The 19,292-nt window shown below is 42.3% G+C and overlaps 1 protein-coding gene across 4 annotated transcripts in view; it reads left to right on the forward strand.

Annotated features, from left to right (window-relative positions):
- Positions 1–19,292, forward strand: part of APLP2 (amyloid beta precursor like protein 2) — an 83,323-nt gene that overhangs the window by 56,548 nt on the left and 7,483 nt on the right. For 2 of the 4 annotated variants that reach the window (XM_033097342.1, XM_033097343.1), the window contains exons 4-13: positions 3,196–3,308; positions 4,093–4,289; positions 4,676–4,920; positions 6,109–6,276; positions 9,365–9,495; positions 10,484–10,558; positions 12,094–12,252; positions 13,116–13,244; positions 16,167–16,266; positions 17,841–17,993. In XM_033097342.1, the coding sequence (XP_032953233.1) occupies positions 3,196–3,308; positions 4,093–4,289; positions 4,676–4,920; positions 6,109–6,276; positions 9,365–9,495; positions 10,484–10,558; positions 12,094–12,252; positions 13,116–13,244; positions 16,167–16,266; positions 17,841–17,993 (1,470 nt within the window). The remainder of the gene's footprint in view (positions 1–3,195; positions 3,309–4,092; positions 4,290–4,675; positions 4,921–6,108; positions 6,277–9,364; positions 9,496–10,483; positions 10,559–12,093; positions 12,253–13,115; positions 13,245–16,166; positions 16,267–17,840; positions 17,994–19,292) is intronic. The other 2 variants (XM_033097344.1, XM_033097345.1) reach the window with 1 other exon arrangement.

The raw sequence follows: 19,292 nt of genomic DNA on the forward strand, positions 1-19,292 counted from the left end.
TTGAAATATTTCAAGCATGCTGAAAAGATAAAACAATCTGAAGGTCACTCATGCACTCACCATTCTGATTTAAGTTCTTCAACAGTTTGCCATCTCCATAAACCGTTTGGTTTATCTCCATCATTTTTTTTTAAATTTCTTTATTTTCCATCTTATTTTTTAATAAAGGATTTAGATGTTCCAAAGTCTCATCATTCCACCTCTTTCCCCTCCTCTCTTCCCTCCTTCCCTCTAGAGGTAACCACTACCCCATTGTTAGCATGTATCATTCTCATGCATATTTTTATACTTTTACTACATCTATAAACAATTTGTTTTTGTTTTAAAACTTACATTAATGGTATACTGTATCTGACCTTTACAACTTGCTTTTACTTTACATCATTTTGAGGCTTATCTAAGGTGTGATATAAGTAGATTTAGTTCATTCATTTTAACCTGATATATAGTATTCAGCTATATTTTTTAAAAACTCAGCTTTTTTATTGTTTCTGTAGAATATATATCTAGTAATGAAATCAGTGTTTTAATTTTTTCTGATGTTGCAATTGTATGTATAAAATTGAGATTTTACAAATTATATTAACTGTTGCCTAACTATAGATTTTAAAAAAATAACTGTGCGTTGTATAGTTTGCTTTGTGTAAGACTAGTTACTCAACTCAGGACTTTAAACGAACAACATTAACATCAGTACTTAGAGCTGACATTTACGTAGTGCTCAGTGCTTCCTGTGTACCAGATTCTGCTCTAAGCTTTTCATGTACTCGTGTTGTGTATATTGTCATTTCACCCTCATAACAGGATAAGGAAACCAAGGCACAGAAATGTTAAGTGACTTGCCTAAGACCACTCTGTTAGTAATGATGGTGCTGAGACTGAACCCCGGCATTTAACTCCGTACACACTGCCTCTTGCTGCTTTTCGTCATAAATTAACAAATATAAAAATCACCTCGTCAACACACAGTAGTCACATTAAACAATGAGAATGGGTGGTTGGATGGCAGAATTTTTGTGATTTCTACTTTCGTTGAGTATCAGGGGTGTCTCTCCCAGTAGAGGCAAATCCTGGTTTACCAGGAGATTTTTGGTTTTTTAAGCTTTGATTGTAATCTGTTTGATTGGTAAAGTTTGTGTACATGGGTCTAACTTACCTTTGTGTTCCTGCATTCGTGTCAAATTGAGCTGTTTGGCCCCAGAAATCCCTATACTAACAGTGAAATCTCACTACCATGAATAATCTCATTCCCCATGTGTAATATGGGGAGGCAGTGTTTACTGCTCTAGCTTGTAATGTCAGGAGCATATCTTCCCCTTATAGTAGATCAGGGACTTCCTTTACTTGCCACTTGGGTAGTGGAAAGGCTGGCCTCTCCTGCCTGGAGATGAGGCCGACAGGTCCTGAAGGAGCAGGCAATGATGACGAAGCTGAGGAGGGGGTCTACATAGATTTCACACTAGCTCAGAACCCTAAGACCTTTCTGAGGCCAGATGACTTTCTTACTACACTTCCTTTTTTTTAAACCTCTGAAGTTAGCTTGCCTGCTTCCTTCTCGTGCCCCTACTTACTGCATCTCTCCCTGAGCTAAGTACATGTCTCTCCTTCCCATGGTTTTCCTCCCACATACAACCTGTGGGAGCATATCGGTGATGCACCAGAATCGCCTGGGGTGTTTGCTTGCTCAGTGCAAAGTACTATGTCCCAGCTTAGACGTACTGAATCAGAATCTCTGGGTGATAATCTGGGGATATGTAAGTTTGTAGCTTTTCATATGGAAGTTACAAACATACCTGGACATAGAAAACAATACCATTAATCCTCACATCCTTGCTGTCAAGGTGTGTAACTCATTCATTAATGAGCCACTCCTACTTTTTATCTATGGTCCTGCTCCCATCTACCCCTGATTGATTTATCTGGAAACAAATCACAGATACCATTTTTTACCTATAAATATTTTTTAAAAGATAAGGATTCTCTTTTTAAACAGCTATGTGTATTTTTCCTCCAGATTTTTGTTTTTAAAGTTTTAGACCTATAGAAAAAAATGTAGTAGTGAATTCCTCTGTACCCTTTATATAGGTTCTCCAATTTTGCCTTATTTATCCATCTCACTATGCGTGTGTGTGTGCACGTCTTACATACTTTTCGTTGTTGAACTATTTGAAAGTAAGTTGAGACATCATGATAGTTCACCTCCAGGCACTACAGCTTGTTTTTCCTAAGAGCAAGGACATTCTCCTATAACTATGATACGGTAATCACAATCATACTTGGAACAATTTCCCTACATGTCCAAGGAATGTCCTTTACAGCTTTGTTTTAAAAGGGATCACACATTATATGTGATCTAGAGCAGTGCCTAAGCCTTATTTTTTTAAAAAAATCTTTCATGACAGTGATATTCTTAAAGAGTCTAGGTCATTTGTTTAATCGAATATCCTTGAATTTGAATTTGTATTATTGTGTTACCATGATTTGTCTTATTGTGCCTTATTGTATTATCATGATTTGATATACTTTTGCAAAAAGACTGTAGGTAATACGTTCTTCTTAGGACATCGTATATGTCACCTTGTCCATGATTGGGGATATAAAGCTGGTCACCTGGTTATGGTCGTGTCCACCAGTTTTCCATTGCCAAATCACTTGTTTCCCTTTGTAATTAGCTTTCCATTGATGATTATGTGAATCAGTCATTACAATGATGGTTGGTCTTAGAGCTAGGTGTCTTTAGGTACACAAAGGGCTAAAGTAAGATTGTCTGTAGTTTAAGAGAATACCCATTCTTAGTTTCCTGGGCATTTTGTTATTAGCACCACTGTGGGCAGAAATAGAGATGTAAGAGGCTGGGATTGTTGCATGTGAAGTCAGAGGTGGGGGGAAAGTGTCTGTGTGTGTTTTGGAGGTCATGGGGGGGATCCTATTCCTACTCCCCCATCATGTGCTGCGGTAGCACTGCAGCAGGACTGTGAGCGGAATCAGGGAAGAGGGAGGAAAGTTCCAGGCATCGTGGCTATAATGGAAAGTTGAGTTCTTGTGGCTGCTTGCCTGGAGCTTTAACATCCAATTGGCCTTTGCAGATGACAGATGCTGAACCTATGTACACCTGTCTGCAACTGTCATAATCTGCAGTAAGGGTCGTTTTCACTCTGATTCAGATTTGCTTCTGACAAAGGTTCTCTTTTCCAGTGGGCGAATTTGTAAGTGACGTTCTGCTAGTTCCAGAAAAGTGCCAGTTTTTCCACAAAGAGCGGATGGAGGTGTGCGAGAATCATCAGCATTGGCACACAGTAGTCAAAGAGGTAAAAGAATGGATGGAAAAAGTCAAGTGTTGTTTTTCTCTGTTAGGAGAGAAAGTAACATTTTCCTCCAAATCTCACCACGATTTTAAAGTAATTTTCTTTATTTTTCCCTTTCTCCCTTCAAAGTTTATCATTGTATCTTCTAAATTAAAAATAATCTGGGAGAAGAATAGATATTTTTGTAAGAAGTATGGTGTTGACAATCCAGCCTCTAAAGTTAAGGATATGAAAAAAATTGTTAGGCAAGGGTGCTGTCAGCAGGGCTTCCAAGAAGGCCATCCTAAACCCTCAGGCCTCAGGGAAGAAATGACCAATTACAGAAACTCAGTGTCTGGACACATACACTGACAGGATTAGATGTCATTTCATTCTTCTAGTGGTGAGAAATAACATACTTTCTTAACACTTGTCTTCTGTAGTTAAGTCGGTTCTCCAGTCAGTGGTCCAGCTGGTCAATTTCTGAAGCAGTGGTCCCCCCCACAAGTTTGGGATGTAAGTGACGACTGGCCACCTCTAACTGGTGTTGATAATTACTAGAAGAAACTCCCTTTCCCTTAATTTTTTCCAGCTTTGGGCTTTTATTACTTTTGGCTGCAATGTTGTTTGCCCATTGCAAGTTAAGCAAAATTTGTCAATCTTCTTAAAGTAATAACATCACAACTTTTTGACAGAAAATCTGTGTGTCCACCAGAGAAAGCACTGCATAGTGTTTTGATAAAGGGTTTCTTTTGGATGAAGCTGGGAATCGGGTATGTCCTGATGTGGGTCTGTGGGTTTCTTTTAGGCCTGTCTGACTCAGGGAATGACCTTATATAGCTATGGCATGCTGCTCCCTTGCGGAGTAGATCAGTTCCACGGCACCGAATATGTGTGCTGCCCTCAGACTAAGACCATTGAATCTACTGTGTCAAAAGAAGAGGAGGAAGATGAGGAGGAGGAAGATGAGGAGGAGGAAGAGGAAGACTACGACATTTATAAAAGGTGAACTCTTGTACTGAGCCCGTGAGGCTATTTTGTTGGTAGCTGTGGGCTGCGGGCCTCTCCTTTCTGGATGCAGTGGGCATTGCTTTGTTTATGCTGGCGCTGAGCCAGCTGCATTTCATTCCAGCTGGAGCCAATCATGGGAGAACCAGTGGCTTTGGCTTTACGTTATTCTGGGCCACATTATTTTCTACAGGTTCATGTGTCCCTGTTCATTAACTCTTCCTATTTGCTAACGTAGCTGGGCCGAGGGCCTTAGTGGCGCAGTTAAATGCGAGCTGCGCTTACTTCCTGTCTCTCTCTGTGTTTCAGAGTAGGGAAGGGCATCATTGTTGTGCTTTGTGCATAGGGATTGGCTAACCTTCCTCTTTTATTGTGACCTTTAGTGAGTTTCCTACCGAAGCAGATTTGGAAGACTTCACAGAAGCAGCTGTGGAGGAGGATAATGACGACGACGAGGATAATGACGACGACGACGAGGATAAGGACGACGACGAAGGGGAGGAAGTGGTGGAAGATCGAGATTACTACTATGACACCTTTAAAGGAGATGACTACACCGAAGAGAACCCCACAGAGCCCAGCAGCGACGGGGCCATTTCAGAAAAGGAAATCACTCACGATGTTAAAGGTAACCTGATGTCGAGCGGTGGCAGTAAAACCCGTACGGTAACTGTTTACTTAGAATTGTGGACTGCATTCATCACAGGTAAGTCACAGAAGGAGAGGTGGTGCCTCTTTGCACTGAAGGGGAAGTCAGCTCTCCAGCACGCTGGTGATGCCAGCTTGGCAGTGGGCGGCTGGGCCACCTCAGGGTCTGCCAGTTGTCACGTCCAGGGAGAGATGCAGAATTGAATCAGAAAACTGTCTTTTGCATTGTAAGGACTTAACTGGAGAGTACGAGAGACCATATGGTCTACCCTGGGGCAGGCTTCTTCCACCTTCAGCCTGAAAATGTTCTCTCCCAAAGGGGAGCCCCGCCTCCTCTAAAGGGGCTTTACTGCTAAAGCCCCTACCTTCTGGAGTGGAAATAACTTTCTTGGTTCTTCTTTTCCTGAGTGTGTTCCAATTTGTAGGCTGCCCTATTTATGCATTAGAAAGATGTTTGTAACTGGGAGGGTGGAATTTAATGGCCTATTGGTAAGGAATTGGGACCCACAGTTTTTTCATCTTGTGAATTTTAAGAAAAGGTTGTGACAGTGCTAGAACCATTTACACAGAGCCTCCTGCTGATTGTATATTTGAAGCCAATTAAGATCTGAGGAATTATTTAGGACCAACTAGGGAGAAATTACTTAGTGAGTCTAGAAGTTTATGATTCGCCTTGGAGGACTTAAAACGTGCACTCATCCTTTCTAGGTGCTTAAGTAGTGGTTACAATGGTCATCACTACTGATGCAACCTGTTCACCTGCATTGTCTCCTTTGGGCCTTGACCCCACCCTGACAGACAAATCAGGCACATATCTCCACCTAACTGGTCAGAAATGTGGGGCTCACAGAGCTATGAAATAAGGAAATTCTCTATGTCAACCTATACATCAATCTAGACTGAAGACAGCACAAAATTGTTTTTTTCAGTTCATAAATGACTCTATTGCCTCCAAATGGAAAAGGAATGCATCGTCAGAAATGACTGGCTCGAGCTGGTGAGATAGTCAGCCAGGGCAATCAGGTTCTGTCTAACCTTAGCCTTCACTGTTGTGAAGTGTCACCCGGTCCTTCCTCCTCACCTGGCCCAGCCCTTGCAGTCTGTAGTGTTGTGAAACATTTGAAGCTGCTACCTCTGTCCTGCTGACATTCTGACCGTTTCCACACAGCTGTCTGCTCCCAGGAGGCGATGACGGGGCCCTGCCGGGCCGTGATGCCCCGTTGGTACTTCGACCTCTCCAAGGGAAAATGCGTGCGCTTTATATATGGCGGCTGCGGAGGCAACAGGAACAATTTTGAGTCTGAGGATTATTGTATGGCTGTGTGTAAAACGATGAGTAAGTCCCACCACGCTGGCTCTGTGCAGCAGATCGTCCTGTCCAGCGTTCTGTCTTTCCCAGCCGTCCTCGTGACTGCATCTGTGTAGTGCTCCCTGCCCACTCAGGTGTTTGCTGTCGGTCGTTTTTCCCTCATCTTGTGCTTTCTAGATCTATACTTGCTTTCCTGTGGGTAGTTGTAAGCTCAGTTTTCCATGTCCCGTGCTCACTGTGGGTCTGGTGGTGGCGGTGGTGGCGGTGGTGGTGGTGGTGGTGGTGTGGTGTTCCCTTCCTGGTACTCCCAGAGTGCCCAGAGTCCTGTTCTTTCTCATCCCACTGTGTAGTCTGCAGGCTCCCAGTGCGCTTTGTGTTGTTTGGGAAGCCGTGCCCTTGATTGTCTTTAGTTGAAAGGCACGAAAGGGTAACCAGATCTACCATGAGTTCTGCATAGGCTTGTTTCCGGGCTTTCCCTCTCATTCTCGTCTTTGAACTAACCTGTTTCTAACCCCCATGATGCCCACTCTCCAAAGCAGTGGCAATGGGGATATTTTTGGGAGTCCAAAATACTGAAATATTTTGCTTTATGCACTCTAGGGAGTGAGCTCTGCAGCTAAGTGGTAGTAAGTCTGTTTCTCCAATATTTTGGCAACACTGGTTCATGCAGAGCTTTAGGTAGTGAAGGAATTTTAGTTTGTGTGTTCTTTGGTCACAAAGGAAACTCAGTGGTTCAGTTCAATTGGGTTTACTTAGATAGGAAAAGTTTTGCTTTTCTCCATGGTTACCCCTTTTCTTTTTTAAGACTCCCTTTCTCTTACCTTGCTGATACCACCCATGTGTTTGGAAAATCTTCAAGCCAGGCAGTCTTTTCTTGGTTCCTATTCTGAAATGCATTAGAGTAATGAGTTGCTGCTTGTTCCTGGTATTTGGCTGTAGCTTCTGATGTCTTTTCATTCAGATACCTTCATGGTTCCCTCTTTCTTCCCCCGCACCGAAACATTTTTGAAATCTTAATATAATATGGTATATTTTTAGCACTTCCACTCCAGCTGCTGCTTTGTGAAAAGACTGTTTTGATTTGAGATGACTGAAAGGTGGAAAATAAATGAGTTCTTAGGGAACTTGGGCAGAAACTTTTTTATTCAGGAAAGATGTAGAGATAGAAATTGTTGTGGTATTTCCTGCTTTATAAAATTACTTAAATTAAGAGGCAACAAGACATTTGTTTTGTGTCGAAGCCTGAGGAATCTCGGATTGTGAAGATCTTGCTGAGTATGCAGATGGTGTCCTTTTCCCAAAGGATCAGAAAGGTAGTGCCACAACACACTATGGAATGGCAGTTCTTCAGAGCATTAATGGAGTCCGCAGAATTGTGGTTTCCTATTATTTGCGGTAGGGGAGGCGTGCCAAGGAGCAGCATGTGTTCACGTACTTGTGGGGCCCCTGGCTGGAGTGCTCTGAAAGCCCAGAAGCATCACTGTTCCCGTGGTCAAGTTGGTGTTCCTCCTTGAAGGGGAATGAAATGGGTGAATGAGCTGGTTGTTTTCACACGGACAGGGGATGTGGTTCTAGGTCTGAGCCCGTCGGGTCTTCAGAACCAAACTTCTAGGCCTACTTCCTCTTTCCCCCTTTGTTCCCAGGGGGTGGAGGCAGCTTGTGTTTGGTATTATCTTTATCCATCCAGCCTAGTGATATGAACCAAAGACTCTGTCTCCAACACATAAGCCTTTAAGCTGCAGACGTGCAATGCCTGTGGCGATGTGCTTAGTGTCACGGTGGACTTCCGTGCTTTGAAATTCTCCTAGCTGAACTTTGGAGTATACGGGGATTGTGGTTTGTGAAGCTATGTATTTCAATTTAGTTAATCTGCAAATTGGCTATTGAGATTCTATTTAAATGTACGTATAATAGCAACCAGATATTCTTTGGAAGATTTTAGTTGTAGTTTATAGGTTTAGTAAATAAAAGAGGCTCTAATGGGAAACTTTAGAGTGGCTGGCGCATGTGTAGTTAAATTCGTCAGTTAATCAGTTGTTTTAAAGTTACATAAAGTGACGCAATTCTGGATCTGAATTAAAATTCATTGAATGTGGGCATTTGCTATGCACTTAGCTCTAACATTACGTCATGATAGAGCAAGTTGTGCCAGCAAGTTGCATGTCATCCTCCCTAGCTTGGGAAATCCCGAGTGAACTGGACTAATAAATTTTCATAGATATTTCTTGAGAGGTTGACTAAGTTAACCTGTCATCTCAGTCCTTTCCTTGATGAGGTTAAGCTCCATTGTGCAGATACTTCCTTGCTTGGAGCCATAAGAATCTATGTTTGACTATCAGTGAGGAGTGGTTATTCTAATGGGTTTGTTCTCTGGGTGATGGCCTGTTAGCCAATGAATGTCATGGATTGAAAATCCCAAGGTATCTTCACACTCTGGTAAATCCTTGTCAAACAAATATAGCAACTTTGTCCTTGCAACTTAGTTTTATCCCTGTTTCTCTGTTATTGGGGGTGGGGCTAAGAGTCCTTCAATGATAACCGAAAACTGAACGACTGTAGCTAGAGCGGTTTGGACTTTCTCTACCTAGTCTATCATATACAAAAAACATTCAGTTGAATCAGTTCCCCAAAGTAAGTTCTGACCTGAAAGTAGCCAGAAGAAAGGAGGAACTGAGTACTGAAATTCCTTTCAAAATGGAGGATTTGTAGAAGTGCCTCTACAGGTCTGATTTCAGCCCTCATCTCTGGTCAGATGCTATCAGTGACAGCAATAAGGTAGTTATTTTTTAGGATTTAAGACTTCAAGAACTGAGGGATGGTATAGAAGAAGTGATTTCCATTTCTGCTCCTGGAGTCCTAAGTAGATGTCTCGCTGCTGCCGCAGTTACCAGGGGGCCTGGACTGGCCTGGTGGATGAATATCACGTGAGGAAGATGGACCAGTGTATCTAACAGAGCCGGGCCTTGGCAGATAGGAGCACCCTGTACTTTGAATGTGATACAAGACAAACTAGCCTGCTCTGCAGTTCTGAGCTCGGTTTTCTTCCTGAAGCACAGTGCAGTTTCAACATTGGGCCTGAACCCCAAAGAGAACACCCTTTGTCGTTTTGTTTCAGTTCCCCCAACTCCTCTGCCAACCAATGATGTCGATGTGTATTTCGAGACCTCTGCAGACGATAATGAGCATGCTCGCTTCCAGAAGGCTAAGGAGCAGCTAGAAATTCGGCACCGCAACCGGATGGACCGGGTAAACCTATGCACTTCCCTTATCTTCATGGTGTTTGGCATTGGGTAACGTGGTTTTCATAGTTGAAGAAAAGGGACACCATCTCCCTAGATTGTCATGCTAACGTGTCACCTAGGACAGGTGAGGTGTGAGCGTATAAGGGGAGCTACTTTCTGGGTAGCTTCCGCCCCTCCCCCAACTCCTACCTCCAGGATAACATAATTACCCTCTGTTCCAGACTCTGCAGAACACTTTTCCAGTAACCATTATGTTCTTGTTGTTTTTCTTTGCCATTAATTAGCTTTAAAAAGTTTTTATTTTAAATAAGGAAACTGTATATCACTGTTGTAAACAGAAAGCTAGTATCATTTACCATTAGAACAAAGTAACCATAAAAATATATTAAGTGAAAGCAAACATGTATTATTAATATAGTCTAGCTAGATCCTGTTGCCTGGTGAAGGTTGTGAGTCTCAGGGATGTGTCCTTTTCTTTTAAAGGGCTGTTAAGTGTTAGAACAACGTGAGCACTATAGTGCAACTTTCTCCTAGACTTATTCAGAAGGGTTAAAAGAAAATTAAAAACAGAATTCCTTGCCAGGTCTTGAGTGCCACGTAAAATAGCACACATCACCTGTGCTGGGTTTATACTTTGGGAAACGCTCATTATTGTAGTTTATCCACATCAGTTCTGAGAAGTATTTACTAACCCCCCCCCCATTTTCTTTGGTGAGAAGAATAAGGCACAGAGACTGTTAAACAACCTACCCAAGGTTATAGCACAAGGAGGTCAGAGAATTGAGACTCTGTTTGAGGATACTTGAGGCCAGGCTCTTAGGAGGCGACAGTTTTATGAATAAAACAACCCTGAGCTCATGAAGGGATCATATGTGTGATTTCCTTTTGCACAGTTTCCTACTTTAGATTCAAGACCTGGCAGTGTTTTTAGAAAATGGGGGGACTGTTTTAGAGATTACTCTCTGGTTAGAATGGTTTGACCTTTGTTCTAGGTAAAGAAGGAATGGGAAGAGGCTGAGCTTCAGGCAAAGAACCTCCCTAAAGCAGAGAGGCAGACTCTGATCCAGGTAAGATGCATTCTCCAGGGACAGAGCTCCAGCCTGACCCTTTGAAGTACAGTCAAAGTCAGAGTCCCAGGAAGTTAGAGTTTGACACCTCCTTTTAGTCGACAGCTTATGTTACAAGGAAGTTTTAACTGGCCTGTTTTTTTTTTTTTCACCCCCTAACTGGTGTTCTCTAGAATAGCTCACCTATGGTAGATGGAAAACAAATCCCGGACCAGAGCACACCTAATTTATGCCAGGAAGTAACCTTAGCCGGGCTCCATTTGTTAATTCTGCTTTCCTGGCAAAAGTCCTCAGTCATCTTCATTCTTAGGCTGCGACTTGTTTTTTTAGCCTCACTGACTTCCTTTTTTACATACTTATTGGAAAGTCAAAGGCAGAAAATAAAGCTCTCTGGTACCAATTCATCTCTAACTTTGTAAGCGTGTAACCTTAGAATCATAGCAGCAACTGCATTCTCCTTGAATAGAAGTGGGTGTTGATAGGAATAGGGATAGTAATCCACAAGACAGATTTGGGTTTCATAAAATTTTTAAACATGTTAAATCAGTTGGTGTTTATGTTTAGCTGAAATCTCTGTTCTCATGATAACCTTTATCAGAACACTTTAGCTTTTTATCAGTCACCTAGAAAATTTACGAGTGCTCATTTCTAGACAGCCAGTGCATCCTGTGCTAGGAAATTAATTCAGTAGCTTGAACCTATATCTTTAGGGGCAGCCAGTTGGCTCAGTGATTGGAGCGCAGTACTGATAACACCAACTTGGCTGGTTCGATTCCCACATGGGCCAGTGAGCTGCACCCTCTACAGCAAGATTGAAAACAACGACTTGACTTTTAGCTGATGGGTCCTGGAAAAACACACTGTTCCCCAATATTCCCCAGTAAAATTTAAAAAAAAAAACAAAACAAACAAAAAAATCCCTATACCTTTAAACGTGGCCAGGCACCTCACAGATCACAACTTGCCCTTCAGGACTTCAGTGTGAATGAGTCAGCTGAACCCACCATATTCCTGGAATATGTTTTAAAATACATCTTCTATTAGGCTGTGGTTTCAGGATTTGGAGGTCTGCACCTTGCTACAATGTGAAAAGCAACAGCCTTCCTTTTCTTGTAGAGTATGTGGAGAAACGAGTAATGTCACTTATGGAAATGCTAAGGAGTCCTTCTGACACTCGATTTACCATGCTGTCATTAGACAAGGAAGTAATTCACCCTGACAAATCAGATAAAGTACACCAGGTTCTCAAATCACATCCTTTCATTCAATATCATTGTAGCAACTTAACTCTTGTTTATATCAATTAGCCTATGGTAAAATTAGTTTTGTTATTCATCATTTCACTTAAAGTCACAGAAGCGATCAAGGATGTTAAGTGAGGACTTACTTTATATAATACTTAGATCTTCTCCTTGCTCCACTCTTTGAACTGGTTACCAGCGTACCCAGGCAGCATTGGGCTCTAAAGTTGTTTTCCTAGACTTCCTCCAGGTACCATGAATTATATATATCTTGTTCCTACTTCCTGGGTTTAGCACTTCCAAGCTATGGTGAAAGCTTTAGAGAAGGAAGCAGCCAGCGAGAAGCAGCAGCTGGTGGAGACCCACTTGGCTCGAGTGGAAGCGATGCTGAACGACCGCCGCCGAATGGCTCTGGAGAACTACCTGGCCGCCTTGCAGTCTGACCCGCCACGGGTGAGTCATTTTGAGAGCATGTCACTGATGAAGTGTCGCCTGCCCTGAAGTCGTGTTTGTGTAGAACATTGGTTATGACACACAGGTCAATAAAATGACATTTTTATGACAAATTCTGGCAAAGCTGGAGGTAAGGAAAGAGGAAGGAGGAAAAGGTATTTGTTGTAGTATCTGCTTATGTAAGCTTAGCATTATACTTACGCCTACGGTTGCCACCTGTGGCGTGGAAGTCTCTGACACCAAAAAAGCATAACCTCAGGATATTGGTTGGCAGTTATCCAGTTACTGAATTTTTGTGGCAGCCTTAGGTTCAAAGATAAAAATATGCCTTCCATGGACAAAGGCTTTTGAACCACTTCTATTCTAAATAAGATGATGAAGAAAGAGGTAAAGTAATTTATATAGAAAACTTTTTGTGCTGGTGGTCTCAAAACGTTTTTATCCCTTAATTCTAACCTGTCTTGCTTTGGAGGACGAAAAGTATTGAAAAGGAGAATATCTGTATCCTTCTTAGGTAAGCAAGTAAAATCTTTTCTGGGTGACACAGGGACCGCCTAGCTTGTAATTAAGGTGTTAGAGGCTGAGCCAACGACAGAGTACACATTGGAAGAGGACAGTGGGCTAGAGGTTCTGGAAAATACTATTTGTTAAGGAGCAAGTATAACTTTGGAACTTAGCTTTTGGTACTTTTCTTAGAAAAGTAGCTTCTTGGTACTTGACAAGCCGAAAGCTTTTAAAAGCACAGCTTTCATTCTTGTGCCTCACTGCGCTTTACATTCTTAAGTGAATCTTTATAGCTTTGTTTTCCTGCCTGTTTTCAGTTCCCTGGTCTTTGGGTATAAAACAACTGTTCTTTCTTGCAGCCTCATCGCATCCTCCAGGCCTTGCGGCGTTACGTCCGTGCTGAGAACAAAGATCGCCTGCATACCATCCGCCATTACCAGCATGTGTTGGCTGTCGACCCCGAAAAGGCGGCCCAGATGAAATCCCAGGTACACTAGGCATAGTAGGAGAGTGTTTCTAGTGGGGAGAGGCTGCTTTGACTGACAGTTGGACAGCACTGATAGTTGTGCTTGATATCATCAGGCCTTAGAAAATGATTTTTGATTTCCAGAGACACCCTAGGCAAGACTTGGTTTCTGCAAAGTTACTATTTTTAAAATATCTTTTCCATACTTTTTTATATTAAGTACTTTCTACTTAAATAGTTTCTGAAAGTTCAGGAATGCATGATTATGTTGAATTGAAGTCTCTTTCTATCAGTTTACTTCTGATTTAGGGTACCACCAGAATTAATATTTGAAATCTTTTTTTGGCAAATATATCAAGCAGATCTTAAAAATTGGTTTCTTTTGTTTTGTACATTATAGTTTTTGTTTAAACAGACACTTTTACATTCCTGGGTTTTGTCTTATGCTGGCTCTAGCTTTTCTTTACAGTCTACAAAAGTTTGTTTCTGGACCCTCTTTCTAATTCGATATTGTCCATATATTCACTTGAGTTTTACTGTCTTGTATTCATTGAAAATGAACTTGCCTACAGGACTGCTAGCTTTCTTTTTGAATCAGGATGTCTAATAAATCAGCCTGTTAGTTTTCCTAGAGGGCGTCGTAACGATATAACTGATCTTACTTTGTTTCCTCCCATGTTACAAATACAGCACTGTGCTGACTGAGTACCCACGATGTGTGGGAGGCACTTGTAAGCGCGGGTACTTGCCCATCATCCCAGGAGCATCCCTTCCTGGCCTCTTGTCGCTTTGTATTATGATTGGAAGGAAATCTGCCTAACGGGTCTAGGGATAGTGCAGTAGGTTATTGTTGCTCCATTTGTTGAGCAGAAGTTTATGTGCTTCCTGTTGACCTGCCAAACTCTGCACTAGCATCTCATGATAGAAAGTTGAATCAATCCCTGTGTACCCTTAAGAAGCAGAATTAATTATAAAGATGAAGAATAACTGTCCTTAAACACACAGAGTTCACTTGAGCATTTGGATGTTAGGAGACATGAAAGAACTCGGGCTCCTGCAGGGTGGGAAGAATGTAGAAAGGGGATGGATCTGGGACCACAGCAGGGATATGGTATAGGCCTGGAGCTCGGTGGTTCCCTTTAAGCTAGACGGAGTAGAAGAGAAGGAGAAAAGGCCAAGAATCTCATAGATTGGCTCCCAGGAAGCTTAGGTGGAACAATGCATGCATCTTGACAGGTTAGGTTTTTCAGGTCTACTTGATTTTTTTTTTAATGTAATCATTTTTTCCTTGTGTATGAAAAACTAGACTACTGTATAGTATTTTATGGGGGGGCGGGGTGCCTGTCCTGTGTGGTTAAGAGTAGAAGGAAAGGAGAGACCTGATCAGTATATTAAATTAACAAGCAGAGAATGAGTTACCTACAAGCAAGATCAGAGTGCTACACTAGGTCACACAAGTAGAACCCTCCTTAGAAAATCTCAGGGCCAGGAGGAACCCAGTTCTATTGTGTGATACTTACTGTCTGCTCTGACCCCTTAATTCTAGTGAAGCTTGGCCACTGAATTACATTAACCTGTTATCTGTCCCCCATTCTGTTATCTGGACTCTAGAGAGCCCTGAATATATTCAGCCTATTACAACATGTGCATATTTGGCTTGGGTGTGAGTGATGTGGTGCTTTTTTACCTCATGCTATACAGCTCAAGGGTTCACTATATATATAACGTCCAGTATTCCACCGTGTGGTTTGTGTGTCCTCATTGGGTCTATGAGCCATCCTCTCGCAAATGGCTTCTTAATTCATCTGAAGAAGTATAACAGTGTCAACACATGCTGAGGCTGTGGGTGGTCCATGTTTTCATTTCCATTTGCATTTTTTCTCTGAGGCACTCACTCGTGCTCTCCCATCAATTTACTTGATTAAAAGAATGGCAAATACAAAATTAAATTACTTCATCCTTGCTTTTAAAGGTCAGAGAGACATCAATCTACAATAAAAGCATCTTTCCATTTAACTTTTTCTTTCCATTTTGACCCTTCATGTTAATGGCATCAAGTCCACATAATTAATCCATTGGTTTAGAGCGCCCTCTGTTGGGAGAGCTCGACAACTGCAAGTGTAACCAGGCAGGACAGTAGCTTAGGGGGAGCTACAATATGCCTCACTGTGCCATTTGGGTGGAAGTTAGCCCAAATCACCTTTCATTTCCACCCTGAAAAACTTGAAAAGTAAGTGACCGGCTTTCATGGCTTTTTTTTAAAGTGAATAACCTTGGAACTTTTCATTTAGAAAAGGTAGTAAGCTGTGGAAGACAGGTGGTAGATAAGTCTTCCTTTATCACCCCTTATATCAGGTTTATTTATATCTCAGTGCAAATTCCTGAAAGATTAGCTAATTTAGTTGAATAGGAATAAACTAGTTCTCTTATTCATCATGATAATCATTTTAGTTAATTGCTTTACTAAGCAAAATCCATGAATCTGTTTTTTAGCCTTTGATATCATTCCTTTTTCACCCCGTCTGATCTGACCAGTGGTAAAAATTGGTCGACTCGTTCCCATTTTCACTCAGAAAAACATTGAGTACCTGGCATTATACAAATTAGGGTTCTTTTTAACTCATTCAGTACAGTTAGTAAGTTCCTCATATGAAAAATCAACAAGTGGCTTGTGAAAATTTTAAAGTTTTCTTTTAACTTGGAGTTCTCTTTGGATAAATTCTAAGGTCACTGAGTGGTATCGCACAGTCTGAACACATTCTTATACTTTAGGGGTCAATAAATATTGTTTGGGGATTAATACATTCCCTCTGACCAGCAGCTTTGCTGGATATTGTAGAGAGCATACATACCTTGTCAGCTGGCCTTTGCAGAAGTGTGTGTGGATGTCCCTCCTGGCCGGATGTTTGGGTGACAAGGCCTCTCTGCCATACTGTACTTCCAGGTGATGACTCATCTCCACGTGATTGAAGAAAGAAGGAACCAAAGCCTCTCTCTGCTCTACAAAGTACCTTATGTAGCCCAAGAAATCCAAGAGGAAATTGGTGGGTGCTGACTGTGTTTGTGTTGAGGTCAGGTGGGACTTCTTGCTGAATCTCAAGAATGACAGCTGTGCTAGATTAGAGAAATAGCACAAGCAATGCCATGAAGTTGGGTGTTAGCACACCATCGTTTCAGAAGTCTGGAATTCACTGGAGCTTATGTGGCAAGGTCAAGTACTGGCTCTGAGCCTTGAGTTTCATTGACCTTCACTCTGTTACCGGAAGAAAAATCTAGGCTGTGAAATTGCAAGGGACTGGGGGAGTCTCTTGTTACCCTTTCCCTCCTTGATTGTTGATATATTTCAAGGCATTTATTTTACACACATTGCCACGTCCTCTCCCTCTTCTAGTCTCTATCATATTTGTTTATTCAATAAGTATTTATTGTGTCTGCTCTGTGTCACAGAGTAAAATGGTGCACATGCAGACAGTATCTCCTGGAGCGCATGTCCTAGTAGGAGAGAAACAGACAGCAAAACAAGTATTACAAGGGGATGAGAGCTGTGTAGGGAGGTGCAACTAGGGTGAGATTGTGGAGAATGGCTGGGAGGTCAGGGAGGCTGTCTCAGGGATAGTAACCTGAGACCACAGGAGAATAAAACACTGTTAGCATAGGCATGGCTACTGCAGAGGCCTGAAGTTTAAATCAGGTGGCAGCACATGGGAGTAGATCAAAGCGGGAGAAATGAGGCCAAAGGAAGTGGGCAGAGGCCAATTTGTTAGAAGCAATTCTTAGCAAAATGAAGGAGTTTGTATTTTATTCCAGGATAATGGAAAGCTGTTAGAGGCTTTTAAACTAGTGACTGACTAGATCTGGATTATGCTTTTTAAAAAGAACGTGAATTAAAGAAAAAATAATTGGCTGCTATGTGGAGAGTTGATTAAAATTGGAAACCACCCAGGAAGCGATTGTAAAAGTCCAGGAGAAGGGTGGTTGTGTGCACTAAGATGGTAAAAAAAAGGAGACAGAGATGGGGTGGTCTTCAGGAAATGGTTCAGAGTAGGGTGAACAGGATATGCATGGGTCGGATGGTAGAGTAAGGGAAAGAAAAGTATCAAGGATAACGCAAAAAAAAAGAATGCCCAGGTTTTCATTGTGAGCAATTGAGTGGATGGTGGTGCCAAATTTTACTGAGGTAAAGCATTCCCTTTACACACGTTAAACAGAAATTACTGTTGGATACGAAGTGGAGGTGTAAGGTAGGCTAGTAGATTGATGAGCCGTAGGTCGGGCAGTAGGTACAAGTAGGTTTGGGAGTCATATGTGGGTGGTATTTAAAACTGTGTCATTAGGTGAAATAACTTAAACAGAATGAATTGATAGAGAAGAAAGGGGTGCCCAGGTTGGAGCCCTGGAGGTCCCAGTGCTGGGGTTCTGCAATGCCACAGAATTGGGGAAGCTATTTCCGGGAGGAGGGAGGGAGTTGTTGATTGTGTTGTGAGCTGGAGAGATGCTCCCCTCGGCAGGTCTCGCGTTCTATGATGACATGAATTAGCTTTGTTCAGACTGTTAGTCCTGTGCCTAGAAACTAGATCTTTCTGGAAACCTGGTTCCCTGCCATGTCTGTCTTTGTCAGATGAGCTACTTCAAGAACAGCGTGCAGACATGGACCAGTTCACGTCTTCTATCTCAGAGACCCCCGTGGACGTCCGGGTGAGCTCTGAAGAGAGTGACGAGATCCCGCCATTCCACCCCTTCCATCCCTTCCCGTCCTTACCTGAGAATGAAGGTGTGTATGATCGACAGTGCGACTTCTTGGCAGTGGGGGTGGAGGGTGTGGGGGGAGAAGAACACAGTTAGAAAACTGAAGTCAGATTTTTGAGCTGCGTTGTGTTAGGGAGACTGTGTTTCTCGTAGAGACAGGCAGAGAAAGGGAGGCTCAACTCATTGAGCACCTGCTCTGCGTAGACACCATGCTGGGTGCTTTCAGATAGTTGGTTTCAGTAGCACCATGAGGTTAATAATATTTCTCCCATTTTATAGATGGTTTGCTTAAATACCACTGATTTTCCTGGTCCCATCAGCTTCCCCCAGTGTGTGTAATGCCTTACATGTGGAAGTCATTTTACAGTTTAAATAGCACTTTCATGTTATATTATGTCATTATCTTTTCATGACAGTCTTGGGAGGTAGGTAATGGAGAGGGCAGCGGTGACATGACTCGCTCAAGGTGACACCTCTGGTATATGAGGTGGGGATAAGAAGCTGTTTCTCCTCCCAGTCACGCATGCTTTCTTCTATTTCCTTGCTCGTTCTTGATGTCTAGAGGGATCTCTAAAAGCTTCTGCACTGGAAACAAACAAGCTGCTGAGACCAGTATCCTGATACCAGGGTGTGGAATTAGATTCTACTTATTTGTCTGCTGCTGTTGCTGCTGATGGTGGTGATGGAAAAAATAGTGGCCACAGCTATGCCAGCTTTAGCTAAGCATCGGTCATGAATGCTCTCATTTAATCCTCAAAATAATTCTCTACTGGAGTATTTCCATTTGGGGGTTCCCAGACAGAAAGAGGTGAAGTATCTGCCCATGGTCATGTAGGTTGTAGGTGGAGAGTAAGGATTTGAACCCAAGCTGGTTTGGTCCTACAGTCCTAGGCAGTCCCTCACCTCTGACCAGATATCCTAGTGCTGGATGAAGGCCTGAGAAAAGCACCTGGTGGGGAGAAGGGGGCATCCAGCTTAGCCTTCAGACCTTAAATGTCTTCTCAACTAGTTATCTCAGAAATACCAACTCAGTACAGTTGACCCTCCAATAATACAACAGAATCTGAGAAAAGAGGTGGATAAACAAAGAGTGTTTATCTGTGTTCCTAAAACCTGCACTTCCGTGGGGGCTATACAGTGGCCACGCCCACACAGCTTATTTGGGACCCGGGGCATTTGGACCTGTCAGAACTAGGACTTGTCTCCTTTACAGAAAATCACAATTGATACTAACTTTTGGTTTTGTTGTTGTTTAAGAAAAAGAAATTTGTGGGCTAAACTAAATAATTTGGGAATCTCACAAAATTTCCCCCAAAATACCCAA

The sequence above is a fragment of the Rhinolophus ferrumequinum genome, chromosome 25 (assembly GCF_004115265.2).
Source record: "Rhinolophus ferrumequinum isolate MPI-CBG mRhiFer1 chromosome 25, mRhiFer1_v1.p, whole genome shotgun sequence".
Taxonomy (NCBI): domain Eukaryota; kingdom Metazoa; phylum Chordata; class Mammalia; order Chiroptera; family Rhinolophidae; genus Rhinolophus; species Rhinolophus ferrumequinum.